This window comes from Loxodonta africana, chromosome 11 (assembly GCF_030014295.1).
Source record: "Loxodonta africana isolate mLoxAfr1 chromosome 11, mLoxAfr1.hap2, whole genome shotgun sequence".
Taxonomy (NCBI): domain Eukaryota; kingdom Metazoa; phylum Chordata; class Mammalia; order Proboscidea; family Elephantidae; genus Loxodonta; species Loxodonta africana.
Window position 1 is genome coordinate 52,449,992 of NC_087352.1, and position 24,821 is coordinate 52,474,812.

Here is a 24,821-nt window from a genome sequence, read left to right on the forward strand (position 1 = left end):
TTAGGTACTTCCTTAGAGCAAACACAGGCACTCGCAACTTCACACATCTGGAACCACACTGGTCCCTCCTCATTTCTTATTCTAGCTATGGCATCATCATCCTCCTTTGCCACAGTCTCTTCAACCACAATATTCAAATAATCAACAGATATTTCTTGACCTCCTCATTTAAGTCCATTCACCGTACCACTCCCCCAGATGTCTGTTAGTTTGTCGTACTGTGGGAGCTTATGTGTTGCTGTGATGCTGGGAGCTATGCCACTGGTATTCAGACACCAGCAGGGTCACCTATGGTGGACGGGTTTCAGCTGAGCTTCCAGACTAAGACAGATTAGGAAGAAGGACCCGGCAGTCTACTTCTGAAAAGAATTAGCAGGTAAAAACCTTAAGAATAGCAGTAGAACACTGTCTGATATAGTGCTGGAAGATGAGCCCCCCAGGTTGGAAGGCACTCAGAATACGACTGGGGAAGAGCTGCCTCCTCAAAAGAGAGTCAACCTTAATGACATGGTTGGACTCAAGCTTTCGGGACCTTCATTTGCTGATGTGGCACGACTCAAAATGAGAAGAAACAGCTGCAAATGTCCATTAATAATTGGAACCTGGAATGTACAAAGTATGAATCTATGAAAATTGGAAATCATCAAAAATTAAATGGAATGCAGAAACATTGATATCCTAGGCATTGGTGAGCTGAAATGGACTGGTAGTGGCCATTTTGAATTAGACAATAGTATGGTCTACTATGCAAGGAATGACAACTTGAAGAGGAGTGGTGTTGCAGTCATCATCAAAAAGAACATTTCAAAATCTACCCTGAAGTACAATGGTGTCAGTGATAGAATAATATCCATACATCTACAAGGAATACCAGTTAACACGACTATTATCCAAATTTACGTACTAACTGCGAAGGCCAAAGATGAAGAAATTGAAGATTATTACCAACTTCTGCAGTCTGAAATTAATCGAACATGCATTAAGGACGCATTGATAATTACTGGTGATTGGAATGTGAAAGTTGGAAACAAAGAGGAAGGATCGGTAGTTGGAAAATACGGCTTTGGTGTTAGAAACAAAGCCGGAGATTGCATGATACAATTCTGTAAGACCAATGACTTCTTAATTACAAATACCTTTTCTCACCAACATAAATGGTAGCTATATACATGTACCTCACCTGATGGGATACACATGAATCAAATCGACTACATCTGTGGAAAGAGACGATGGAAAACCTCAATATCATCAGTGAGAACAAGGCCAGGGATGATTGTGGAAAAGACCATCAACTGATCATATGGAAGTTCAAGTTGAAACTGAAGAAAATTATAACAAGGCCATGACAGCCAAAGTATGATCTTGAGTATATCTGACCTGAATTTAGATTTGACATGTTGAATACTAATAGACCAAAGCCCAGACGAGCTGTGGAATGACATCAAGGACATCATACATGAAGAAAGCAAGAGGCCATTAAAAAGACGGGAAAGAAAGAAAAGACCAAATGGATGTCAGAAGAGACTCTGAAACTTCCTCTTGAATGTTGTGTAGCTAAAACAAAAGGAAGAAATGATGAAGTAAAAAAAGAACTGAACAGAAGACTTCAAAGGGTGGCTTGAGAAGACAAAGTGAAGTATTATAATGTCATGTGCAAAGAGCTGGAGATAGAAAACCAAAAGAGAAGAGCATGTTCAGCATTTCTCAAGCTGAAAGAACTGAAGAAAAAATCCAAGCCTCGAGTTGCAATAGTGAAGGATTCCATGGGGAAGAGATTAAATGACACAGGAAGCATCAAAAGAAGATGGAAGGAATACACTGAGTCATTATACCAAAAAGAATTGCTCTATGTTCAACCATTTCAAGAGGTAGCATATGATCAGGAACCAATAGTACTGAAGGAAGAAGTCCAAGCTGCACTGCAAAAAAAAAAAAAAATTTTTTTTTTTTTGGTGAAAAAACAAGGCTCCAGGAATTGACGGAATATCAACCGAGATATTTCAACAAACAGATGCAGCACTGGAAGTGCTCACTTGTCTATGCCAAGAAATTTGGAAGAGAGCTACCTAGCCAATCGACTGGAAGGGATCCATATTTATGCCTATTCCCAAGAAAGATGATCCAACCGAATGCAGAAATTATTGAACAATATTAATATCACATGCAAGTAAAATTTTGCTGAAGATCATTCAAAAGCGGCTGCAGCAATATATCAACAGGGAAATGCCAGAAATTCAGGCTGCATTCAGAAGCAGACACGGAACTGAGGATATCATTGCTGATGTCAGATGGATCTTGGCTGAAAGCAGAGAATACACAAAAGATGTTTACCTGTGTTTTATCGACTGTGAAAAGGCATTCGACTATGTGAATCGTAACAAACTATGGATAACATCGCAAAGAATGGGAATTCCAGAACGCTTAATTGTGCCCATGAGGAACCTGTTCATAGATCAAGAGGCAGTTCTTCAGACAGAACAAGGGGATGCTGCGTAGTTTAAGGTCAGGAAAGGTGTGTATCAAGGTTATATCTTTTCACCATACCTATTCAATCTGTATGCTGAGCAAATAATCCGAGAAGCTGGACTATATGAAGAAGAATGTGGCATCAGGATTGGAGGAAGACTCAATAACAACCTGCATTATGCGGATGACACAACCTTGCTTGCTGAAGGTGAACAGGACTTGAAGCACTTACTGAGGAAGGTTGAAGACCACAGCCTTCAGTATGGATTACACTTCAACAAAAAGAAAACAAAAATCCTCACAACTGGGCCAATAAGCAACATCATGATAAACGGAGAAAAGACTGAAGTTGTCAAAGATTTAATTTTACTTGGCTCCACAATCAACACCCATGGAAGCAATAGTCCAGAAATAAAAAGACGCATTGCATTGAGCAAATCTGCTGCTAAAGACCTTCTTAAAGTGTTAAAAAGCAAAAATGTCACCTTGAAGACTAAGGTGCACCTGACCCGAGCCATGGTATTTTCAATAGCATCATATGCATGCGAAAGCTGGGCAATGAATAAGGAAGACAGAAGAAGAATTGATGCCTTTGAATGGTGTTGGCGAAGAATATTGACTATACCATGGACTGCCGGAAGAATGAACAAATCTGTCTTGGAGGAAGTACAACCAGAATGCTCCTTAGAAGCGAGGATGGCGAGACTACATCTTACATACTTTGGATGTGCTGTTATGAGTGATCAGTCCCTAGAGAAGGATATCATGCTTGGTAAAAGTACAGGGTCAATGAAAAAGAGGAAGACCCTCAATGAGATGGATTGACACAGTGGCTGCAACAACGGGTTCAAGCAAAACAACGATTGTAGGCATGGCACAGGACTGGGCAGTGTTTTGTTCTGTTGGACATTGGGTTGCCATGAGTTGGAACTGACTCAACCACGCCTAACAACAACAACAACCCTACCACACTACTCTAGCTCCCAAAGCCATTATCTCTCACCTGGATAACTTCCCCAATCTTATAGAGTTCCTGTTTCCCTCTGATTCCTTCCCATCTATTATATCAATCCTCTTCTAAGAGCATTTTAATGCCCAAGCTCCATAACAGACTGTCAATGCTTTGTATGAGCAGATCCTTGGTCATTTAACCAGCTTCATCTCTTGATCATCCACAGGCATGATGATCTTTTAGTTCTCAGGAAGTTCTTTCTCTCCTCCAGGCTTTCACACGTGCTGTTCTTTCTGTTGTCTCCCTACTGATAGCCTCACCTCCCACTTCATGTCTGCTTGTATAACACTCACTCAAATATTCTTTATGAGCAATACAAAATGGTATCAGCAGAAGTATCACCCCTGAAACAGGCTTCCCAAAACCCAAGCCTAGGTTATGGGCTCCTCCTGGTGGGCCTCCCTATCACCTTTTGTTTCCCTATTATTATCCTAAGGTTATATTGCAATTGCTAGTTGTTCTTGTTGTTAGGTGCTGTTGAGTCGGTTCCGACTCATAGTGACCCTATGCACAACAGAACGAAACACTGCCCGGTCCTGGGCCACCCTTACAATCCTTGTTATGCTTGAGCTCATCGTTGCAGCCACTGTGTCAATCCACCTTGTTGAGGGTCTTCCTCTTTTCCACTGACCCTGCACTCTGCCAAGCATGATGTCGTTCTCCAGGGACTCATCCCTTCTGACATGTCCAAAGTATGTAAGATGCAGTCTCGCCATCCTTGCTTCTAAGGGGCACTCTGGCTGCACTTCTTCCAGGATGGATTTGTTCGTTCTTTTGGCAGTCCATGGTATATTCAATATTCTTCACCAACACCACAATTCAAAGGCGTCAACTCTTCTTCAGTCTTCCTTATTCATTGTCCAGCTTTCACATGCATATGATGCGACTGAAAATACCATGGCTTGGGTCAGGCGCACTTTAGTCTTCAGGGTGACATCTTTGCTCTTCAACACTTTGAAGAGGTCCTTTGCAACAGATTTGTCCAATGCAATGCGTCTTTTTATTTCTTGACTATTGCTTCCATGGGCGTTGATTGTGGATCCAAGTAAAATGAAATCCTTGACAACTTCAGTCTTTTCTCCGTTTATCATGATGTTGCTCATTGGCCCAGTTGTGAGGATTTTTGTTTTCTTTATGTTGAGGTGTAATCCATACTGTAGGCTGTGGTCTTTGATCTTCATTAGTAAGTGCTTCAAGTCCTGTCCACTTTCAGCAAGCAAGGTTGTGTCATCTGCATAACACAGGTTGTTAATGAGTCTTCCTCCAATCCTGATGTCCCGTTCTTCTTCATATAGTCCAGCTTCTCGTATTGTTTGTTTAAGCATACAGATTAAATGGGTATGGTGAAAGAGTACAACCCTGACGCACACCTTTCCTGACTTTAAACCAATCAGTGTCCCCTTGTTCTGTCTGAACAACTGCCTCTTGATCCATGTAAAGGTTCCTCATGAGCGCAATTGTTCTGGAATTCCCATTCTTCGCAGTGTTATCCATAGTTTGCTATGATCCACACAGTCGAATGCCTTTGCATAGTCAATAAAACACAGGTAAACATCCTTCTGGTATTCTCTGCTTTCAGCCAGGATCCATCTGACATCAGCAATGATATCCCTGGTTCCACGTCCTCTTCTGAAACTGGCCTGAGTTTCTGGCAGTTCCCTGTCGATATACTGCTGCAGCCGTTTTTGAAGGATCTTCAGCAAAATTTTGCTTGAGTGTGAAATTAACGATATTGTTCTATAATTTCCACATTCGGTTGGATCATCTTTCCTGGGAATAGGCATAAATATGGATCTCTTCCAGTCAGCTGGCCAGGAAGCTGTCTTCCATATTTCTTGGCATAGACGAGTAAGCACGTCCAGCGCTGCATCTGTTTGTTGAAATATCTCAATTGATATTCCATCAATTCCTGGAGCCTTGTTTTTTGCCAATGCCTTTCGGAGCAGCCTGGACGTCTTCCTTCAGTACCATTGGTTCCTGATCATATGCCACCTCTTGAAATGTTTGAACACTGGCTAATTCTTTTTGGTATAATGAGTCTGTGTATTCCTTCCATCTTCTTTTGATGCTTCCTGTGTCATTTAATATTTTCCCCATGGAATCCTTCACTATTGCAATTCGAGGCTTGAATTTTTCCTTCAGTTCTTTCAGCTTGAGAAATGCCAAGAGTGTTCTTCCCTTTTGGTTTTCCATCTCCAGCTCTTTGCACATGTCATTGTAATACTTTACTTCATCTTGAGAGGCCCTTTGAAGTCTTCTGTTCAGTTCTTTTACTTCATCAATTCTTCCTTTTGCTTTAGCTGCTCGATGCTCAAGAACAAGTTTCAGAGTCTCCTCTGACATCCATCGTGGTCTTTTCTTTCTTTCCTGTCTTTTCAGTGATCTCTTGCTTTCTTCATGTATGATGTCCTTGATGTCATTCCACAACTCATCTGGTCTGCAGTCCCTAGTGTTCAATACATCAAATCTATTCTTCAGACGGTCTCTAAATTCAGGTGGGATATACTCAAGGTCATATTTGGCTCTCATGGACTTGCTCTGATTTTCTTCAGCTTCAGCTTGAACTTGCATATGAGCAATTGCTGGTCTGTTCCGCAGTTGGCCCCTGGACTTGTCCTGACTGATGATATTGAGCTTTTCCATTGTCTCTTTCCACAGATGTAGTCAATTTGATTTCTGTGTGTTTCATCTGGCGTTGTCCATGTGTATAGTTGCTGTTTATGTTGGTGAAAGAAGGCATTTGCATGAAGAAGTCATAGGTCTTGCAAAATTCTATCATTCAATCTCTGGCATTGTTTCTATCCCCAAGGCCATAGTTTCCAACTACTGATCCTTCTTCTTTGTTTCCAACTTATGCATTTCAATCGCCAGTAATTATCAATGCATCTTGATTGCATGTTCGATCAATTTCAGACTGTAGCAGCTGATAAAAATCTTTTATTTCTTCATCTTTGGCCCTAGTGGTTGGTGCGTAAATTTGAATAATAGTCGTATTAACTAGTCTTCCTTGTAGGCGTATGGGTATTATCCTATCACTGACAGCGCTGTACTTCAGGATGGATTTTGAAACGTTCTTTTTGACAATGAATGCAACACCATTCCTCTTCAAGTTGTCGTTCCCAGCATAGTAGACTATATGATTGTCCGATTCAGAATGGCCACTACCAGTCCATTTCAGCTCACTAATGCCTAGGATATCGATGTTTATGTGTTCCATTTCATTTTTGACTATTTCCAATTTTCCTAGATTCATACTTCGTACATTCCAGGTTCCGATTATTAATGGATGTTTGCAGCTGTTTCTTCTCATTTTGAGTCGTGCCACATCAGCAAATGAAGGTCCCGAAAGCTTGAGTCCAACCACGTCATTAAGGTTGACTCTCTTTTGAGGAGGCAGCTCTTCCCCAGTCGTATTCTGAGTGCCTTCTAACCTGGGGGGCTCATCTTCCAGCACTATATCAGACAATGTTCTGCTGCTATTCCTAAAGTTTTCACTGGCTAATTCTTTTCAGAAGTAGATTGCCAGGTCCTTCTTCCTAGTCTGTCTTAGTCTGGAAGCTCAGCTGAAACCTGTTCTCCATGGGTGACCCTGCTGTATATGAATACCGGTGGCATAGCTTCCAGCATCACAGCAACACAGAAGCCGCCACAGTACAACAAACTGACAGACACATGGGGGAATTGCTAGTTATTTGTCCCAAATTCCACACTAGACTGTAAGCTCCAAGAGAAAAGGAGCTGTGTTTCCAACATGTTCTACATTATATATTTTCATGGCCCAAAGCATAGTAATTGCTCACTAAATATTTGTGAAATTAAAGATAGTGAAAGAAAGTGAAAAAGAAAGAGATCAGCAAAGGATATGAAATTATTAAAGACTTAAAATGACTTCTGTGGAGAAGAATGCTTTTAATACCAAAGCAGAGAGAAGAGAAATTTTAACAACCATTTGTTTCCAAGTTAGGATTTTTGTAGGGTATTGTCACGATCAAAAATGTAGAGTAGAGACACAAAAAAAATTTACTGAATTTTTTCTTGTGGGTTTGTTCCTACCATTTGCTGGAAGCACATGGAGATTATAGTGCTTTTATTGAAATTTTCTCTCCTTGGGGACTAGCTGAACTCATAAAGTTGTCTCTTACTCAACTATAATGGTATTGTGGCTAAGAAAACTTCTCTGTGTTCTCTCCCTAAGTGTGTGTATGTGTGTCTCATTTGAGGACAAAACCATGTTCACAGCACATGACAGGATTACTCAAAACATGCTTGTATTGCTCTTATTGGGGCAAACACTCTTCAATCCTTTCGTGTCTTTAGCAACATGGGTAGTACACATTCACACTGGACCAGGCTCATCCCCTGGACTATTCTGCCAAGTATCTTTGTTATCCCACAATCTTCTCAGAGTTTCTTCCAAGCAGAAAGATAATTGATTTCTGGCTTCATCTACCCAGCTCATTCTGTCCAGTAAGTTGGTAGGGTGGGAAAGCCAGAACCACACAGAAACAGATCCCAGAGTTGCATAATTACTCTTTCTCTCTCCTGGGGGCTGAGGCTGTGCCCCGTCTCCTTTAGGTTTATACAAGGACTATGGTTTTTCCTGCCTCGCATGAAGTTGCTCTTATCAATAGCTATTACCTTATATGGATTAGACTGCCAGATGTCCTCAGGCACTGGGTTGAGGTGTGAGATATTGTTTGTCTTGTTGCTTATATATACAGAATGAAAAATTCTCAAAGGATGAATAGCCCAAGTGTTACTAAGAATGTCCCTAGTATTCCCCATCTCCCCCATCAAGCAGCTGTCTAAGAGGACAGATGAGAGAAGCCTGCCATCAGGGTAGGCTGACATATCATGCGCCAGGACATATGGGAACCACATTTTCTCATATTACTTCTTCAAAAATGAGTTAAATTGGTCTATAAAACATACATCTTTGTGACAACAAAACTGACATGTGAGCAGAGACTCTTGTGAGGAATGACTTGGGAGGAACCAGCAGTGTTGAAGGGTGTGTGTAAATGGAATTCACAGTCAGAAAAGCTAACAGAGAGGGCCCAGCACCTCTCCTGGCATTTCCACTCACTGAATGTGAGAACATTTTGGATGCATTTCAAAAACTGAAGTGTTTACAAGCATAAACATGCTAAGATATGTGATGTAGAATTTGGAGGTATGAGCCTTCTAAATATGTTCTATGCTGACCTACTGCCAAGTTTTATTTAATCTAATACTGAAAACCTTCATTAGTTTTGGGTCTTTAATACTTCAAAACCTTGGATGGCAAAGAAATATGTTTTCATCAATAATGGAACATCATCCCCAGTCCTAGGCAATCGCTACTATTGTTTGTGGTGGTGGTTGTGTGCTGTCAGTCGATTCCTACTCATAGCGACTATAGGGCAGAGTAGAACTGCCACGTAGAGTTTCCTTGGCTGTAATCTTTACAGGAGCAGATCACCAGGTCTTTTCTTCTGAGGAGCCATTGATGGGTTCAAACCATTGACCTTTCGATTAGCAGCCAAGCACTTAACCATTGTACCACTAGGGCTCTTTTACTATTGTCTACCGAGTACTTATTCTTGGGCATTACAGCAGAAACAATACTGAAAACCAGGCAAGATCTCGCCTCTTACGAAGACAATTTAGTTGGGATGACAAGGTCATGAGGTGAACAATTAAATAACCCTTGGGGACAAAAATAGAAGATATGCTTATTACAAAGTGGTATTTAATTAATTTAGTAACTAAGGGGATGGTAGAAACAGTGTTGCAGGAATTTGGAAGACAGAAGGAGTTAGTTTCAGCTGGGGTGTTCAGAAAGCCTTCAAAGAGGAAGTGGAATGTGAGGTGGGCCTGGTGGAAGAGGATCAGGAATGTGGATCCTCTAGCTGGAGGACAAGGGTGCAATCAGAGACTTAGAGGGCAAAGTCAATCAGATGGTGTGCATGGAAAGTCTGTGTGGAAGAACAAGAGCTAAGATGAGAAAGGATTTAACAGTTTCCTTCAACTCTCTATTAAAGCAACATATAACTTGTTGCCGTCGAGCCAATTCCAACTCCTAGTAGTGTTAATTTCCCATCTTCATTCAGTTAAATGCTGGAGAAGTTTTTCCTTCTAGAAGAGTGCAAAGGCAATCCGTAACAAGAATCTTCATAGAGATTTTTGAAAATCTGATTTTTGAAATCTGGGGCCAAATATACAATGCCAAATATACAATGCTAGTTATAGCTGATTAACTAAAAATAATTTCCATTATTTCTCAATACAAATATCTACCTTAAAACCAGGAGAAAAGCTGCACATTATTATTACTTTTTAAGGTTCACATTGTTGTTAGCTGCCCTCAAGTTTCCCCAATTCAAGGCCATCCCATGCACAACAGAACAAATGCTGCACCATCCCCATGATCAGTTGTCGATCTGACAGTTGTGATCTATAAGGTTTTTACTAGCTGATTTTTGGAAGTAGGTGGCCAGGCCTTTCTTCTTAGTCTGTCTTATGCTGGAAATTCCACTGAAATTGTTCAGTATCATAGTAACAGCAAGTCTCTACTGACAACCAGGTGGTAGGTGTGCAGGAAGTACATTGTCCCAGGTCACCCACATGGAAGACGAGAATTCTACCACTGAACCACCAACGCCCCCAAGTTCACATACAGCATTGGTTTCAAAATAATGTTTTCTAGGGTATGTATATAGCTGGAAAAAAAGTAATTTACTATTACCGCTCTTGTCCTGCAGTGTCCCAAAGCTGAAGATGCACCTTAAATGCTTTCCCTGAAGATCCATTTGGTCCTTGCGTGTTATAAACCTGAAATAGACAATCTGCATCAGCTGATACTGCCTTGGATTTTGTCAACATTCAAATTCTCTGGGTTCACTCAGCATGTTTTTTCTCGATTACTATAATCAAAGTTCATAGTGCAGAGTAAATATTTGCTCTGCTTTTCCAGAAGTATCACATATACTCTCACTTTGAAATGTCAAGTACAAATACGATTTTCAACACAATTTAGGCATACTGCAAACTTAAATTAGACACCTTCTGTCATTTCCTCCTGGAGGCAGCAAATGTTAGGACCCAAGTTCTAAGTTCACATACCAACTCTTCATTTAACCTGTTGGAGTCTTATTATCTTACCTGTAAATTGAGACCCATAATCTCTTCTACTTCACAGAGTTGCTGCAAACTTCAATGAAATAATAAACACGAAAGCACTTCTTTAACAGAAAAGTGCTTTATAAATACCTGGAAATCTTTTACTGAGACACGATCTTTTTAAGGACTTATGCATGAAATATGCACAGAATTTCTCAGTAAGTTGGCACAGGGCATTTCAAACTTTCCTGTACTAGCCATTTCTTCAGAAGCTCCTTTTAGAAACATTTAAAGTTTAACAATTACAGATTTTCTAGTTTTAAAGGAAAACATCACAATTTTAATATTCAGCTCCCCCATAATATGGTTTAGTGGAAATGTTTCAAAGGAACAAGTTTGCAAGAATTTATATATACCCTGGTCAGTGGTGGTGTGGTGGGTGTAGGGGCAGGGGGGACGAGAAGGAAGCAGGAAAATTCTAGGAGGGGTTGAAAGCAAGTTTGCTAAGACTACACTACAATGTATTGACTTTCAGATAAGGTACAGGATATTATAAGGAATCATGATTTAACTTCTCAGGCAATGGCCTTCCAACCACCATGTCTTTTGTTTTCTTCCCACTTCTCAAGGAATGAGTAGCTTTGTGACATCAACTGGAAGCCGCAGCCATCTTGGCAATCAAGGATACCTTGGGTGGCAGTCAATCTGGCTAAGCTTATGTGCCTATGCTGCACGTCTCACATGTCACAATTATCCTTACTCCTGTCACTAGCGTCTAGCGTGGGAGAAGGAAGTGGTTGTGATTCTCACTTAAAGCCCCTTCTCTTGGAAAGGAGCATGGATTGGTCTCACATTCTGTTCCTAATAAACCAGTGATTGATGGCTGAGTCTACACATAAATAAAAATGCAGCAGGAAATTAGAAAGCTCATGTTCCAGCCATTTGCCAATCACATTTTTCAACCTCTTTCTCAAGAATAGGGAAATAAACACTTGTTCTTACTGAGGAATCTAACTCAGATCAAAGAGTTAAGGTGCTTGGATTCTGAATAATTTAAGTCAAGTTTTAAAAGATCCCTTTAGAATTCAGAAAAAACACACTATACGAATCCATAAGTTTTTTTTTATTTTAGTTGCCCTGTATACTTTCAGAGTGAAAAAACAGGGCCACTCAATATTTTTCTAAGTAAGATGGCATTTATAGTTGATTTTTATAGTAATAACTACTACTCTAAAGTAAATGGAAGTGACAGATTATGAACCTCATTTGATAAAAGAAAGACATACCTGGCAAAGAAAAGGCATCGCTTCTTTTCGTAAATATTTTATTTTTGTCGTTGTTGCTGAGAAGATACACAGCAAAACATACATGAATTCAACAGTTTCTACATGTATATTCAGTGACATTGATTACATTCTTTGAACTGTGCAACCATCCTCGCCCTCCTTTTCTGAGTTGTTTCTCCTGCATTAATGTGCACTCACTGCCCCCTAGGCTTCCTATCTAATCTTTCGAGTTGCTGTTGTCACTTGGATCCCACATAGGTAGATTTTAGAAGGGCATTATGTTCAAGGGAAGCCTAGCTTCTTCATTCTTATTTTATACGAAGGAATCAGCAACCAGGTTAACATTAGAGTTAAAAACTCACCACACGTTTTTCCCGAAAGTCTATTCCAACTGTTGTGATGAATTTGGGGTTGAATTTATTGTCGGTATATCTATAAAGAAATGTCGTTTTCCCCACCCCTGAGTCTCCAAGGGCCAGGAGTTTGATCAGGTAATCATAGTCCCCATCTGTCATAGTGATGGTCTTGGTGGGCCTGTGTAGGAGAGGAAAAAGGGATAAGTTATGACTGAAGTTAGTTTTCCTTTGTCTTGTATCAAAACACAACATAAACCTAGTTTTCAAGGTTAAAAAATCAAACGTCTGTATGCTACTAGATTCTGAATTAGCTTGTTCAGAGCAGCCTTAGGGGTAAGGGTACATCTTTTATTCCACTCAGTTCAAATCTTTTGACACCATGTCAGTTAATACGGAGCACAAAGTTATATGATACCCAAAATAGCCATTGCCACAGCAATAGGAGAACTTAAGTAAAAAACCCTTTTTTTAAACCAGTGCCTTTTGGAGGTCAGAAATATGATGTTAAAAAGAGGAGAGTTACAGAAAACAGAAAAATCAGTCCACGGTGATGCAGGTATGCTAGAGACAGGCTGATATTACATATGGTTAGTAGAAAAGGAGGAAACCCTGGTGGCATAGTGGCTAAGTGTTGCAGCTGCTGAGCAAAAGGTCAGCAGTTCAAATCCATCAGGCACTACTTGGAAACTCTATGGGGCAGTTCTATTCTGTCCTACAGGGTTACTATGAGTCAGGATCAACTCAACAGCATTGGTTTTTTGTTTTGTTTTATTAGTAGAAAAGGAAAGTCTCAGGAAATATTTTGCATCTACCTATGCAGAGTAAGGTTTCTATCATGTACATGCAAAATATTCCCTATTTAATTTTAAAAATTTAACAACTGGTATGACTAACTTTAAAAACTTTACTTGGAAATCAATGCTGAAAAACCTTTAATTCTGAAACACTGAAGCATCTCCTTTCCAGTGGCAAATCTGCTGTATTAACTGCATGGTAGTATATTTTCCAGGACTTGCAAGAGGGAATGAGCAAGTTAAGAGGCATAGCTATGCTAACTCCAGTGGTATTTTTCCTGACTGAAGGAACAATGTCACTTCTTGTCATTTCTTTCAGTGCCCTGGGCTCCCCTGGCTCGGCCTTGTATACTCAGTTGTTCCAAGAAATGTGGGTGAGGACAAGCCTGGCAGTCTGCACTGGTTACACCAAGACCACCACGATGTGTGTTTGAACAACCCATCGTCTACTGAATACTCGGTTAAATTTCCACTCCTGAGTTGAGCCAAATGATTTTCTATTTGGTGAAACTTTCTGATTCGTAGGTTATAGAAATGGGTCATCATATCCTGTGTAGATGAAGGCCTATGAAGAGTTTTCGAGAGTGGAACAATGGCTTTCCTTGTTATGTGAGAGAGAAGAATATTTCTCCCACCCCTGTAAAATCCAGAATACTTTGTTGTACCCTTCAAGAGCCCTGGGGCAATTAAAATTACGTTTCCGTAATAGGTTTTTTTTTTTTTTTAATAGGTTATGCCATGAACGTATCTAAAAATCACTAGATAACTCTAATCATTCTCTAAATGTAAGAAAACGATAAGCCTCGTGTATATGTACATCGATTTAAAACAAAACTTTACTATTTTACATTGTCATTTTAATTAGTAGTCAAAACAAAAAGGTTTCATGTCTTTGGGTAAATAACGATAAAGACGATTACAGTGCACCAGGCTTCTTTTCCTATATGGCCTTTCTGGCTTTGGGGTTAGAATGCTGCCAAATGTTTCTAAAACTGCTTGGGCTGCAGCCTACCCTGTGATTGGTCTAATTTATGCACCTTGCAGGGATTGTCAATATACTATTCAAATTAAGTGACTGTGGCTTACTGAGGGGATTAGTCAGTCTATTTTGCAAATAGGGTACGTAAAACACCTGATAGGATTGAGTGACTATTTTATATAAGCAGCCAATCCAACAGAGGTTTTGAAAGAGAGATACGAAGAAAGAGAGAAGAAGGAACTGTAACACTGAAGGTGGTGAGTGATGGTCCGAGATGGTACTAGTGAGAGTAGCAGTGATATGAGCGACAGCAAACAGGAGACTGGGGAGAGGTGACTGTGGTGGACTTGCCATCCCATGAAGTGAGAGAGAGCTGAATGCCCTTGGGCCGGAGGCTTGCTGACACAGCAGGGTGCCTCCGGTCACTTGTTTTAAAAAAACCAAACCCACTGCTGTTGAGTCGATTCCGATCCATAGTGACCCCATAGGGCACTTGTTAGCAGAGCCAAAAGAGCTGTAACACTGGTCTGAGTAGGGCAGAGGCCAGGCACAGCGGAGCTTGGAGGCAGAGGCCCAAGTGGGACCTAGCCTGTGGGCACAGCCCACAGAAGGTTCTCCAGCTAGTACGGCTGAGAAGAGGCTGAGAGCTATCCTGGGTGGACACTGTCCTAATCGATGAAGATGATCCTGATCCCAAGTTGTATTCAGTTATTGCCAAGTTGTCTCTGATTCCTGAGATGTAACTCCCCCAATAAACCACTAAACTGCAAGTACAATTTGTGAGTTCTGTGAGACATTGCAGAGAATTACTGAACCCAAAGATGGGAGTAAGAGTACTAAAGGGTGGGGAAGCGGTTGGTGGTAGAGATGAGTAGTACATCAGCTTGAAGAAGTTGGACATTTGGGACATCTTTAAATCTGCCCCTAGGAACCAGCTTTGTTCTGATTCTTATTAAAGAAATTATTACTTAATGATAATTAGGTCCTTAGCAAATAATTCAGGATCATTACATCACTTGTCGGATTTTCAATTGTTCTACATAAATATGTCCTTGTATTTGAACCATACTGCTGCTAAATACTACTAAATTTATTATGGATATACATTTCTTTCATTAGTTAATGTTTTTTTGAGGTAGGGTGTTTTTAGAGCTGCCAATACATACTTTTGCTCTAAAGCTTTCCTCCCCCCCGTAACACTCTTGTATCACTAAGTAGAACTCTCAGGGTAGGTTTGCTGACCACGAATGTTCTTTTTCTTTTTTAATATCTAGACAAAGCATAATCACTGCTTAGGAGGAGATGCATAGCAGCCATCAGTAACCTGCATTCCTTAATAAAAGGATACAAGTGTCTCAATTATTGACATGAAAATCTTCTTGGAAAATATCTTGGCTTTTTTATCTGCATTGATTGAGAGGCTAGATGAGATTATTTCTTAGTTTTGGTCTTTCTGAATGTTTTACCAAGACTTTGTAGTGGAGGACGTTGCTGCTGAAAGTTTTTGACCAAATGGATTGTGAAAGAATGCTGACAAAATGCTTTTATTTCCTCCTACTCAAGATCTAAGGATCCCTGTTGGTACAATGCTTAAACATTTGGCTGCTAACTGAAAGGTTGACAGTTCAAACGCACCCAGTCAAACATGTCTGAGGGATATTGGAGCCTATCATTTTACTAGTAAAATTGGAGGAAAGTGTTCAGTTTCTTGGGAGAACAAATAAACTCAGTTTATTCTCACTAAGGTGTAAGTGGAAACCCTGGTGGCATAGTGGTTAAGTGCTACGATTGCTAACCAAAGGGTTGGCAGTTCAAATTGCTAACCAAAGGGTCGGCAGTTCGAATCTGCCAGGTGCTCCTTGGAAACTCTATAGGGCAGTTCTACTCTGTCCTATAGGGTCGCTACGAGTCAGAATTGACTCAACAGCAGTGGGTTTGGTTTTGGTTTTTGGTTAAGGTGTAAGTGACTAAAGACAAATTCTTCCCTAGGTACAAGCCTTGATGGTCAGAGGAAAGAAACTGAAGCCACTGGATGTGTAAATGGAAGATAAAACTGGAGAATCCAATGGCTCCTTGGAAGAGCCAAGAAGGTATATTCACGTACTTCAAAATTTTGCTTAGTATTACTATGTTTTTAGTGATTTTTTTTTGTGACAGTGTCTAGAAAGGCTAAAACTTGAGTAAATCTAGTTAAATATTTGAAATATATGGTGTTAGACCTAAAGATACAAATTCAAAAAATCTAATTCATAATCTAGTTCCAGACATGAATACAGTTATAAGTTAAATAAGGACACAAGAAAATATGACATAATTTTGCAAGACAGGACATAATCGATTGTTAGTGAGTCAAGTAGATGGTATGCTTTGGATTCAATGATCTTCATGGACTGCATTGGTCTGAGGAAAATTTATAGAGAAAGATGAAGTTGTGTATAACCTTATAGCATAGGAGGTAGTTAGCTATGAAGAGAGGCAACACAGGACCATTATGTGGGCGATTACTTCCTGCTTGTAGAATGAGACTAGCACCACATGCCAACTACGTGACCTACATGTATTCCTGATCAGCAGCCAATTTGTATCTCTGTTATTTGTACAGAAACCTGCCTGGGGCCAACACTGAGGCTACCTCCCAATCAAGCTACCTTCCAGAGTGAACAATTCAGACTAACATGGATCAGTTCCACTGTGATTCACACTGGCTCTTTTCATAAATGAAGCGTGGTGGACACTATGGCATTTAGCACAAATTCTTCCCAAAATGAAAGTAAAGCTTGGCACTGTGGAAAGGTTCATTTAGTTTCACCAATAGACTAAGGAAACTGACATATAAAGTAGATACGAAAGAGCCTGCCTATAAATTTCTTTTTAAAATGAATTTTATTTCTCATTTTTTATAACATAAAAAACTAGAGATAAATAAAATTCCTTTGAATTTGGTTCTGTTCCTTTTTTTATTACTATGTGATTTTCTCAGTCCTAAAATCCTACGACCTTAATATTCTATCCTTGGCACAGCAAGTACACCACCACAAAGAGAAAAAAAAGAAGAAGAAGAAGAAAAAATGCCTTGGCAAGGTTTCCTGTTCTAAGAACTAGGTTGAAAAAATCATCTGGGAAGGATCGAAAAGCTGACAAATTTAGCAGTAGTGTTTATTTCTGCACAATGATTGATGGTCTTGTCTGTTCTTGGTTCTATGGACCTAAAAAGGAAGAAAACGCCAGAATTCTTCAGAGTTTCAGGAAATGTGTCTGACTCAATCTCATTATCATGGTGTCACAAGCTATACCACAAAAGCCTTGGGGTCTTTTAGATACAGAAGCTAAAAGCGCCATCCCCAGAGCTCTTCATGAGGAGACAAGGGACTGGAGAGAGTAAGGGAAATAATCAAAATTCATCAGCACCCATGAAAACCAAACCTCATTGCCATGGAGTAGATTCTGACTGGTAGTGACCCTGTAGGACAGAGTAGAATTGTCCCCACAGGGTTTCCAAGGCTGCAATCTTTACAGCCACTGTGCCACCAGGGTTCCTTAACACTCACGAGGCTCTCTTAAAGGCAGAAGAAAATCCATGCCATCTTGTAGACCAGCCCCTCAGTTTACTGATGAGGAAGCCATGTGCAGAGAAATTTTGTGACTTGCAGTGGTGACTGCTAATTACTAACAGAGGAAAATCTAAGACTAATATTTGCTATGATTTGAAATGAAAAGTGGGTTAGATAGAAGATAGAAATATTTTCATTCTATGGGTGGAAGTGATTTTCTCCTGGGTATTAAAAGGAATGTGATTTTTGTAACTAGCCTTTTGCAAATAAGGTTGCCCATAGTTTTTCTCTTTTTTCCTGCTATGTTTAATTCTTATTCAATGTATGTTCTATTAGTGCAGAGACTAAATTGCCTTTGTCCACTGCTGGATTCACAGAGCCCAGAACAGTACTTGGCATGTAGTAGGAGCTCAATAAATATATTTAAGTAATTTCTTTCTCTGTAAGTTTTCTTTAACCACATTACATGTATGTATAAACCACTTGGACTAGATAGGACATTATGTTTTATTTTAAATATTTAACTTAATGCTCAGTATTTAGACTAATGTTGAAATGTCTAGATTAATACTTATAAAGCTAATGACATTAATATCAAGAGCAGTTAGATTCTCCTTCCTTCCTCATATGTGAGGTAAGTGATTTAGATTAAATGACCACTATCTGGAATCTGGATGGTATTTTCCAGTGCCCTGCTGGTGCAGTAGTTAAGAGCTATGGTGAGCTACAGCTGCTAACCGAAATGTCAGCAATTTGAATCCACCAGCCGCTCCTTGGAAACCCTATGGAGCAGTTCTACTCTGTGCTTTAGAATCACTATGAGTTGTACTTGCTTTGTGAAAGTGAGATTTGTGCTCACAGAGAGCATGTAAAGTTGTGGGTTGACTAGGTCATAGCTCAGAGGACAAGGCTTCTCAGTGAAAGCATTCATTCACTCATCTAGCAGCACTCGTTGGTGCCTCTTATTTGCATGACATTTTGCATGGCTCTGAGGATTCACTCATTGCTCTCTAGTGGGAAGTTTAGCAAATGCTCCAGTTAAGTGTCGACTACTAAACAGACAGAATTACCCATGTCAATGTCAGTGTTCTTTGCTAATCCAATAATTAACAATCTCAGGGATGCCCTGACAACCTATGATGAAATCTTGTGACTTTTACTAAATTAATAAAAACCAACTTAATATGCTTAAGGCACTTTGGAAAATTTTAATTGGCTGACAAGGTATTTGTGATATTACTTTACATTCAGTGTAGTTGATTTCAATAAAACAATGCTGTCAAGCATGAAATGGACAGATGTTTAATATTTCTCATTTATCTTTATTTGATTGGCTTGTGTTGGGTTCCAGTGTTGGGTACATTTTGAAGTCTGGCTCTCTCTTAGCAGGCACTTCATTGTCTGAATGATAGCTTGAGGGTGGTACCCACTAACTGACCTTGAAATACTGCTTTCCATAGTCTCATTCTTGTGCTGGAGGTTAGAATTAAATGATGGACAGCTGTACTACTCTAGGGACCTATGGCTATGCATCACTAGTAGAGAAGGCATGTTTCAGGAGGGAATGAGATTTTTAAAAAAATTAATCTGCTTTAGTGTATTGTATTTAGCATTTTGTTTTGTTGGAAATTTTATTGTAGTTAATTTTTATTTCAATTCTTCTTAAAAAGCTGTTTAGAATTAATGGATGTATGCAATATGAAATACTCAAACCGAACTTCAAAAAATAAATCAACGTCAACTTAATCAAACCACTTTTACTTAAGTTGACAATAGTTAATGTGTCTTTTGGGACAATCAAATCTATTTTGAAAAATCAAAGTGTCCATTTTGTTTCCCTTTGTGATCAAGGGATCTAAGAGAATAGAAATAAACAAAGAATTAACTGAGCTCTGAAGTTCAGCTTACTCACCCTTGAAGTAAAGGATAAAAATACCAACACAGGTCAGCTTTAAATTGATTTATTGCCATTAACATATTATTCCATGATTTAAACTCACTTTTTTTTTTCTAAGCCAATGAATAATTTTATTTCTCTGAACATTTTCTAAACATGAAATACAAAGCTTGAAGATAGATATCCTAGGTAGTGAGCAGAAGTGGACTGGTACTGACCATTTTGAATGAAACGATAGTATGGTCTACTATGCCGAGAAAGAAAAATGGAAGAGGAATGGCATTGCAATCATCCACAAGAAGATCATTTCAAGATCTATCCTATAGGGTCACTATGAGTTGGAGTTGACTTGATGACAATGATTTTCTTTTTCTCTTTTTCATCCTGAAATACAATGCTGTCAGTGATAGGATAATAGTCATACACCTATAAAGAAGATCAGTTATTATAACTATTTTTCAAATTTATGCATCAACCACTAATGCCAAAGATGAAGAAATTGAAGATTTTTACCAAGTTCTGCAGCCTGAAATTGATCAAACATGTAATCGAGACACATTGATAATTACTGGTAACTGGAATACAAAAGTTAGAAACAAAGTAGGATCGGTAGTTGGAAAATATGGCCTTGGTGATAGAAAGAATACCAGAGATTGCATGATAGAATTTTGCAAGACCAGTGACTTATTCATAGCAAATGCCTTTTTTCAACAACATAAACAGTGACTATACACGTGGACCTTGCTGGATGAAATCTACAGGAATCAAATCAAGTATATCTGTGGAACTGGATGATGGAGAAGCCCAATATCATCAATCAGAATAAGATCAGGGCCAACTGTGGAACAGACTATAAATTCTCATAGGCAAATTCAAGTTGAACCTGAAGAAAATTAAAACAATCCCACGAGATACAAAGTATGAACTTGAGCATATCCCACCTGAATTTAAAGACCACCTCGAGAACAGATTTGACACAATGGACACTAATGACCAAAGACCAGATGATTTGTGGGACGATATAAAGGACATCATACATGGAGAAAGCAAAAGGTCATCAAAAAGACAAGAAAAAAAAAAAAAAAAAACCAAAATGGATGCCAAAAGAGACTCCGAAGCTTGTTCCTGAATATAGAATAGCTAAAGCAAAAGGGAGAAATAAATGATGAAGTAAAAGAGCTGAACAGAAGATTTCAAACGGCAACTCAAGAAGACAAAGTAAAGTATTATAATGAAATGTGCAAAGACCTGGAGTTAGAAAACAAAAAGAGAAGACTACACTCGACATTTCTCATGCTGAAAGAACTGGAGAAAAAATTCAAGCCTAGAGTTGCAATATTGAAGGATTCTATAGGCAAAACATTGAACAATTCAAGAAACATCAAAAGGAGATGGAAGGCATACACAGAGTCACTGTACTAAAAAGAATTGGTCGATACTTGAACATTTCAGGAAATTGCATATGATCATGAACCAGTGGTACTGAAGGAAGAGGTCCAAGCTGCACTGAAGGCACTGGAGAAAAACTAGGCTCTAGGAATTGACAGAATACCAGTTGAGATGTTTCAACAAATGCTGGAAGTGCTCGCTTGTCTATGCCAAGAAATTTGGAAGACAGCTAACTGGCCAACCAACTAGAAGAGATCAATATTAGTGCCCACTCAAAAGAAAGGTGATCCAATGGAATGCAGAAACTATCAAACAATATCATTAATATCACGTGCAAGTAAAATTATGCTGAAGATAATTCAAAAACAGTTGCAGCAGTACATCAACAGGGAACTGCCAGAAATTCAAGCCAGATCAGAAGAGGACGTGGAATGAGGGACATCACTGCTGATGTCAGATGGATGTTGGCTGAAAGCAAAGAATATCTGAAAGATATTTACCTGAGTTTTATTGATTATGCAAAGGTATTCAATTGTGTGAATCATAACAAAATATGGATAATGTTGTAAAGAATGGGAATTCCAGAACACTTAATTGTGCTCCTGTGGAGCCTGTACATAGACCTAGAAGCAGTTGTTCATACAGAACAAGGGGATACACTTTGTGGTCTAAAATCAGGAAAGGTGTGTGTCAGGGTTGTATCCTTTCACCATACTTATTCAATCTGTATGCTGAGCAAATAATCTGAGAAGCTGAACTATATGAAGAAGAACAGGGCATCAAGATAGGAGCAAGACATTAACAACCTGCGTTATGCAGATGGCACAACCTTGTTGCTGAACGTGAAGAGGACTTGAAGCACTTGCTGATGAAGATCAAAGACCACACCCTTCAGTATGAACTACACCTCAACATAAAGAAAACAAACAACAGGATCAATAAGTAACATCATGATAAAAGGGGAAAAGACTGAAATTGTCAAGGATTTCATTTTACTTGGATCCACAATCAATATCCATGGAAGCAGCAGTCAAGAAATCAGATGACTCATTATGTTAGGCAAGTCTGCTGCAAAAGACCTCTCTTTTAAAAAAAGCTAGGAAGTCACTTTGAGGACTAAGCTGTACCTGACTCAAGATGTGGTATTTGCAATTGCCTCATATGTATGCGAAAGCTAGACAATGAATAAGGAAGACCAAAAAAGAACTGATGCCTTTGAATGATAATGTTTGTGAAGTTACTGAGTATACCATGAACTGCCAGAAGAATGAACAACTCTTTCTTGGAAGAAGTACAGCCAGAATGCTCCTTAGAAGTGAGGAAGGCAAGACTTCCTCTCACATGCTTTGGATATGTTATCAGGAGGGATCAGTTCCTGAAGAACTTTATGTTTGGTCATAATGTCATCGAAAAAGGGGTGTGGGATCAGACACTGTTGGTTCTGTTGTACACAGAATCGGAACCAACGGCATCTAACAACAACAAACTCTTTTTTTTTTTTCTCTAAAGCAACACCCCCTCTCCACCTTGGCTTACTTTTATGATAGCTTTTGAAACTAAAGTTCCTTTTCTTTTAACTTTTTATTTTGGAAGATTTCAAAAATATACAAAATTTGAGGAAATGGTATAATAAGCCACTATATACTTATCATCCAGCATCTAAATTACCAATATATGGTTAATCGTGTGTCATTTGCCCTAAAACTCTCCCTCTACCAAATTATTTTGTTAGACTTCTTAACATTTTATTCATAAAGAATTCAGTATATATCTTTCAGACAAAATTTATCCGTTTTTACACAATTTTGCACTATGATAATGCACTATTGACATTTTGGGTTAGATAGTCTTTGTTCTCGTGCTGTCTTGTGCATTGTAGGATGTTTCACAGCATCCCTAACCTCTACCCATGAGATGCCAATAGCCAATGTCTCCAGACATTGCCAAATGTCCTCTGATCTAAAAGATAAGGACTCTGTTTGTTCATCATAATCACAGTCCATTATCATACCGATAAATAAGCACAATAATTTTTTAGTATTATCCAACATCTAGTCATTGGTCAAATTTCCCTGGTTGTCTCATAAATTGTTTTATACCTTGTTCACATCACCAGCCAAATAAGGTCCATCCATTGCAATTGGTGGATTTGATTAAGTCTCTTCTAATCTGTTCACCTCCTCTATCTTGCAATTTAGTTGTTGAAAAAACAAGGTTGTTGATGCTGTAGAATTTTCTATAGTCAGGATTTTGCTGATTGTATCTCTGAGGTGCCTATGCATATATGCAAATTTGACTTTTTGACAAGAATATTTCACGTAGCATTGAGTATTTTCAACAGGAGACACATATAATGTCTGATTGTCTCTCTTTTTGTCATGTGAGCTGCCATTGATGATTTTTGCCCAGGTCCATTAGATCCATTGTAACCTCACTAGAGGTTGCAAAAGGGTGGTAGTCTAATTCCATCATTATTTCGCAGCTGGAATTCTTTTATAAAGAGATATTTTCTCTCATTGACCACTTACTTCTCTTTAGGAATATCCATATAGGAAAGGCAGAATAATACTTGATTCTTTCCTTTTATTGACCAGTTTTCAAAATTATGAATTGGTTCTGAGGCATCCTCTCAAGGTGAGAAATAGTTCTTCCATTGCCATAGAGTCAATTCCAACTAATAGTGACCCTATAGGACAGGGTTGATCTGCCCTAAAAGGTTTCCAAGCCTGTAATCTTTCTCCTACAGGGTGGGTGGTGGGTTCGAACCACTGACTTTTTTGTTAGCAGCTGAGCTCTTAACCACTGAGCCACCAGGGCTCCTTATTTTTTTTGAGAAGGAAGTATTATATCTTCATGAATGCACGGATTTAAATATATTTGATGTATGTTAATTGTAAGCAGCTGTTATTAAGGTTGAAATTGTCTTTATCTTTGGACGATGAGAACTTCCTCATATTGACTCCTGAGTCTTTTTTGACACAACCCTACTAGTCGTTGTGACAAATTGTTTGTTCCTAGAATCAGTCATTTCTGTAAGGAGCCCTAGTTTCTTTTAGTAGAAAAAGATCGAACAACCACAGTCTAGGGACTGACTACTGAGTGGGTCACTGTTCCTAGGTTTTCGAGAGGACAGAGCTAAGAAAAACTTTAAAAATAAATAAATAAAATACAACATGAGTTTATGTTGATACTTCTAGTTGAAACTTAGGACCACAGGCTTTTAACTTACTCTCATCAATCTGACATCTGGCATTTTAGTAAAAATACTAAAAGTCCTAATTCTCAATGGGACCAGCATAATCATGAATTAACTTTATTCCACAATACGCTCAGAATAACATTACCAACAACACAACCACAAATGGTATTTTATTTTGGTCCGTATGATATAGCCCAGGTTTTTGTGATTTTTTTTTGCATACAGTCAACATTACAGAGCCAAACTATTATATTTCAAAGTCAGTTGAAAGAGTTTCTTTGTGTGGTTTTGGTACTACCTAGATATCCAGTTAAGATTACTGTTTAATTTTAATTTTAATTTAATTGTGCTTTTCAAATTATGTGAACCCTTGACTTTGTGGTGTTTATGACACACAGACTATTTTTGTTCTTGTTGATATTGTTGCTTTTGGGAGGAGAAAAAAAATTCTGAATCATAGGAAGATTTCTCCACCCCAGGTAATAATAGAGGATATTCTTCTAGTACTTTAATGGGGTCACTTTTACATTTAATTCTCAGACTCTTTTGATATTTATCATAATGTATGTCATAGGATCGCTATGAGTTGGAATCGACTCGACGGCACTGGGTTTATGTTATGTAAAATTGATCCACTGCATCTCTTTATGGTTATTGAGTTGTTTCAATGCAACTTATTTAAAAGTCTATCTTTTCCTCCCTGGTTTGAGATGCCACCTCTATCATACGCTGAATTTCCCTATATAATTAGGTCTATTTCTGCACTTTTCTCTTCAGTTCTATAGGCCTCA

General features: G+C 38.9%; 1 protein-coding gene across 3 annotated transcripts in view; it reads right to left on the reverse strand.

Moving 5' to 3' along the window:
* RAB27B (RAB27B, member RAS oncogene family) overlaps window positions 1-24,821 on the reverse strand; it is a 69,789-nt gene that overhangs the window by 11,890 nt on the left and 33,078 nt on the right. For 2 of the 3 annotated variants that reach the window (XM_003406713.4, XM_023543776.2), the window contains exons 2-3: window positions 12,228-12,399; window positions 10,206-10,291 (exon numbers count right to left, since the gene is read on the reverse strand). In XM_003406713.4, coding sequence (XP_003406761.1) covers window positions 10,206-10,291; window positions 12,228-12,380 — 239 coding nt within the window. In that variant the 5' untranslated portion in view covers window positions 12,381-12,399. The other variant, XM_064294490.1, reaches the window with a different exon arrangement.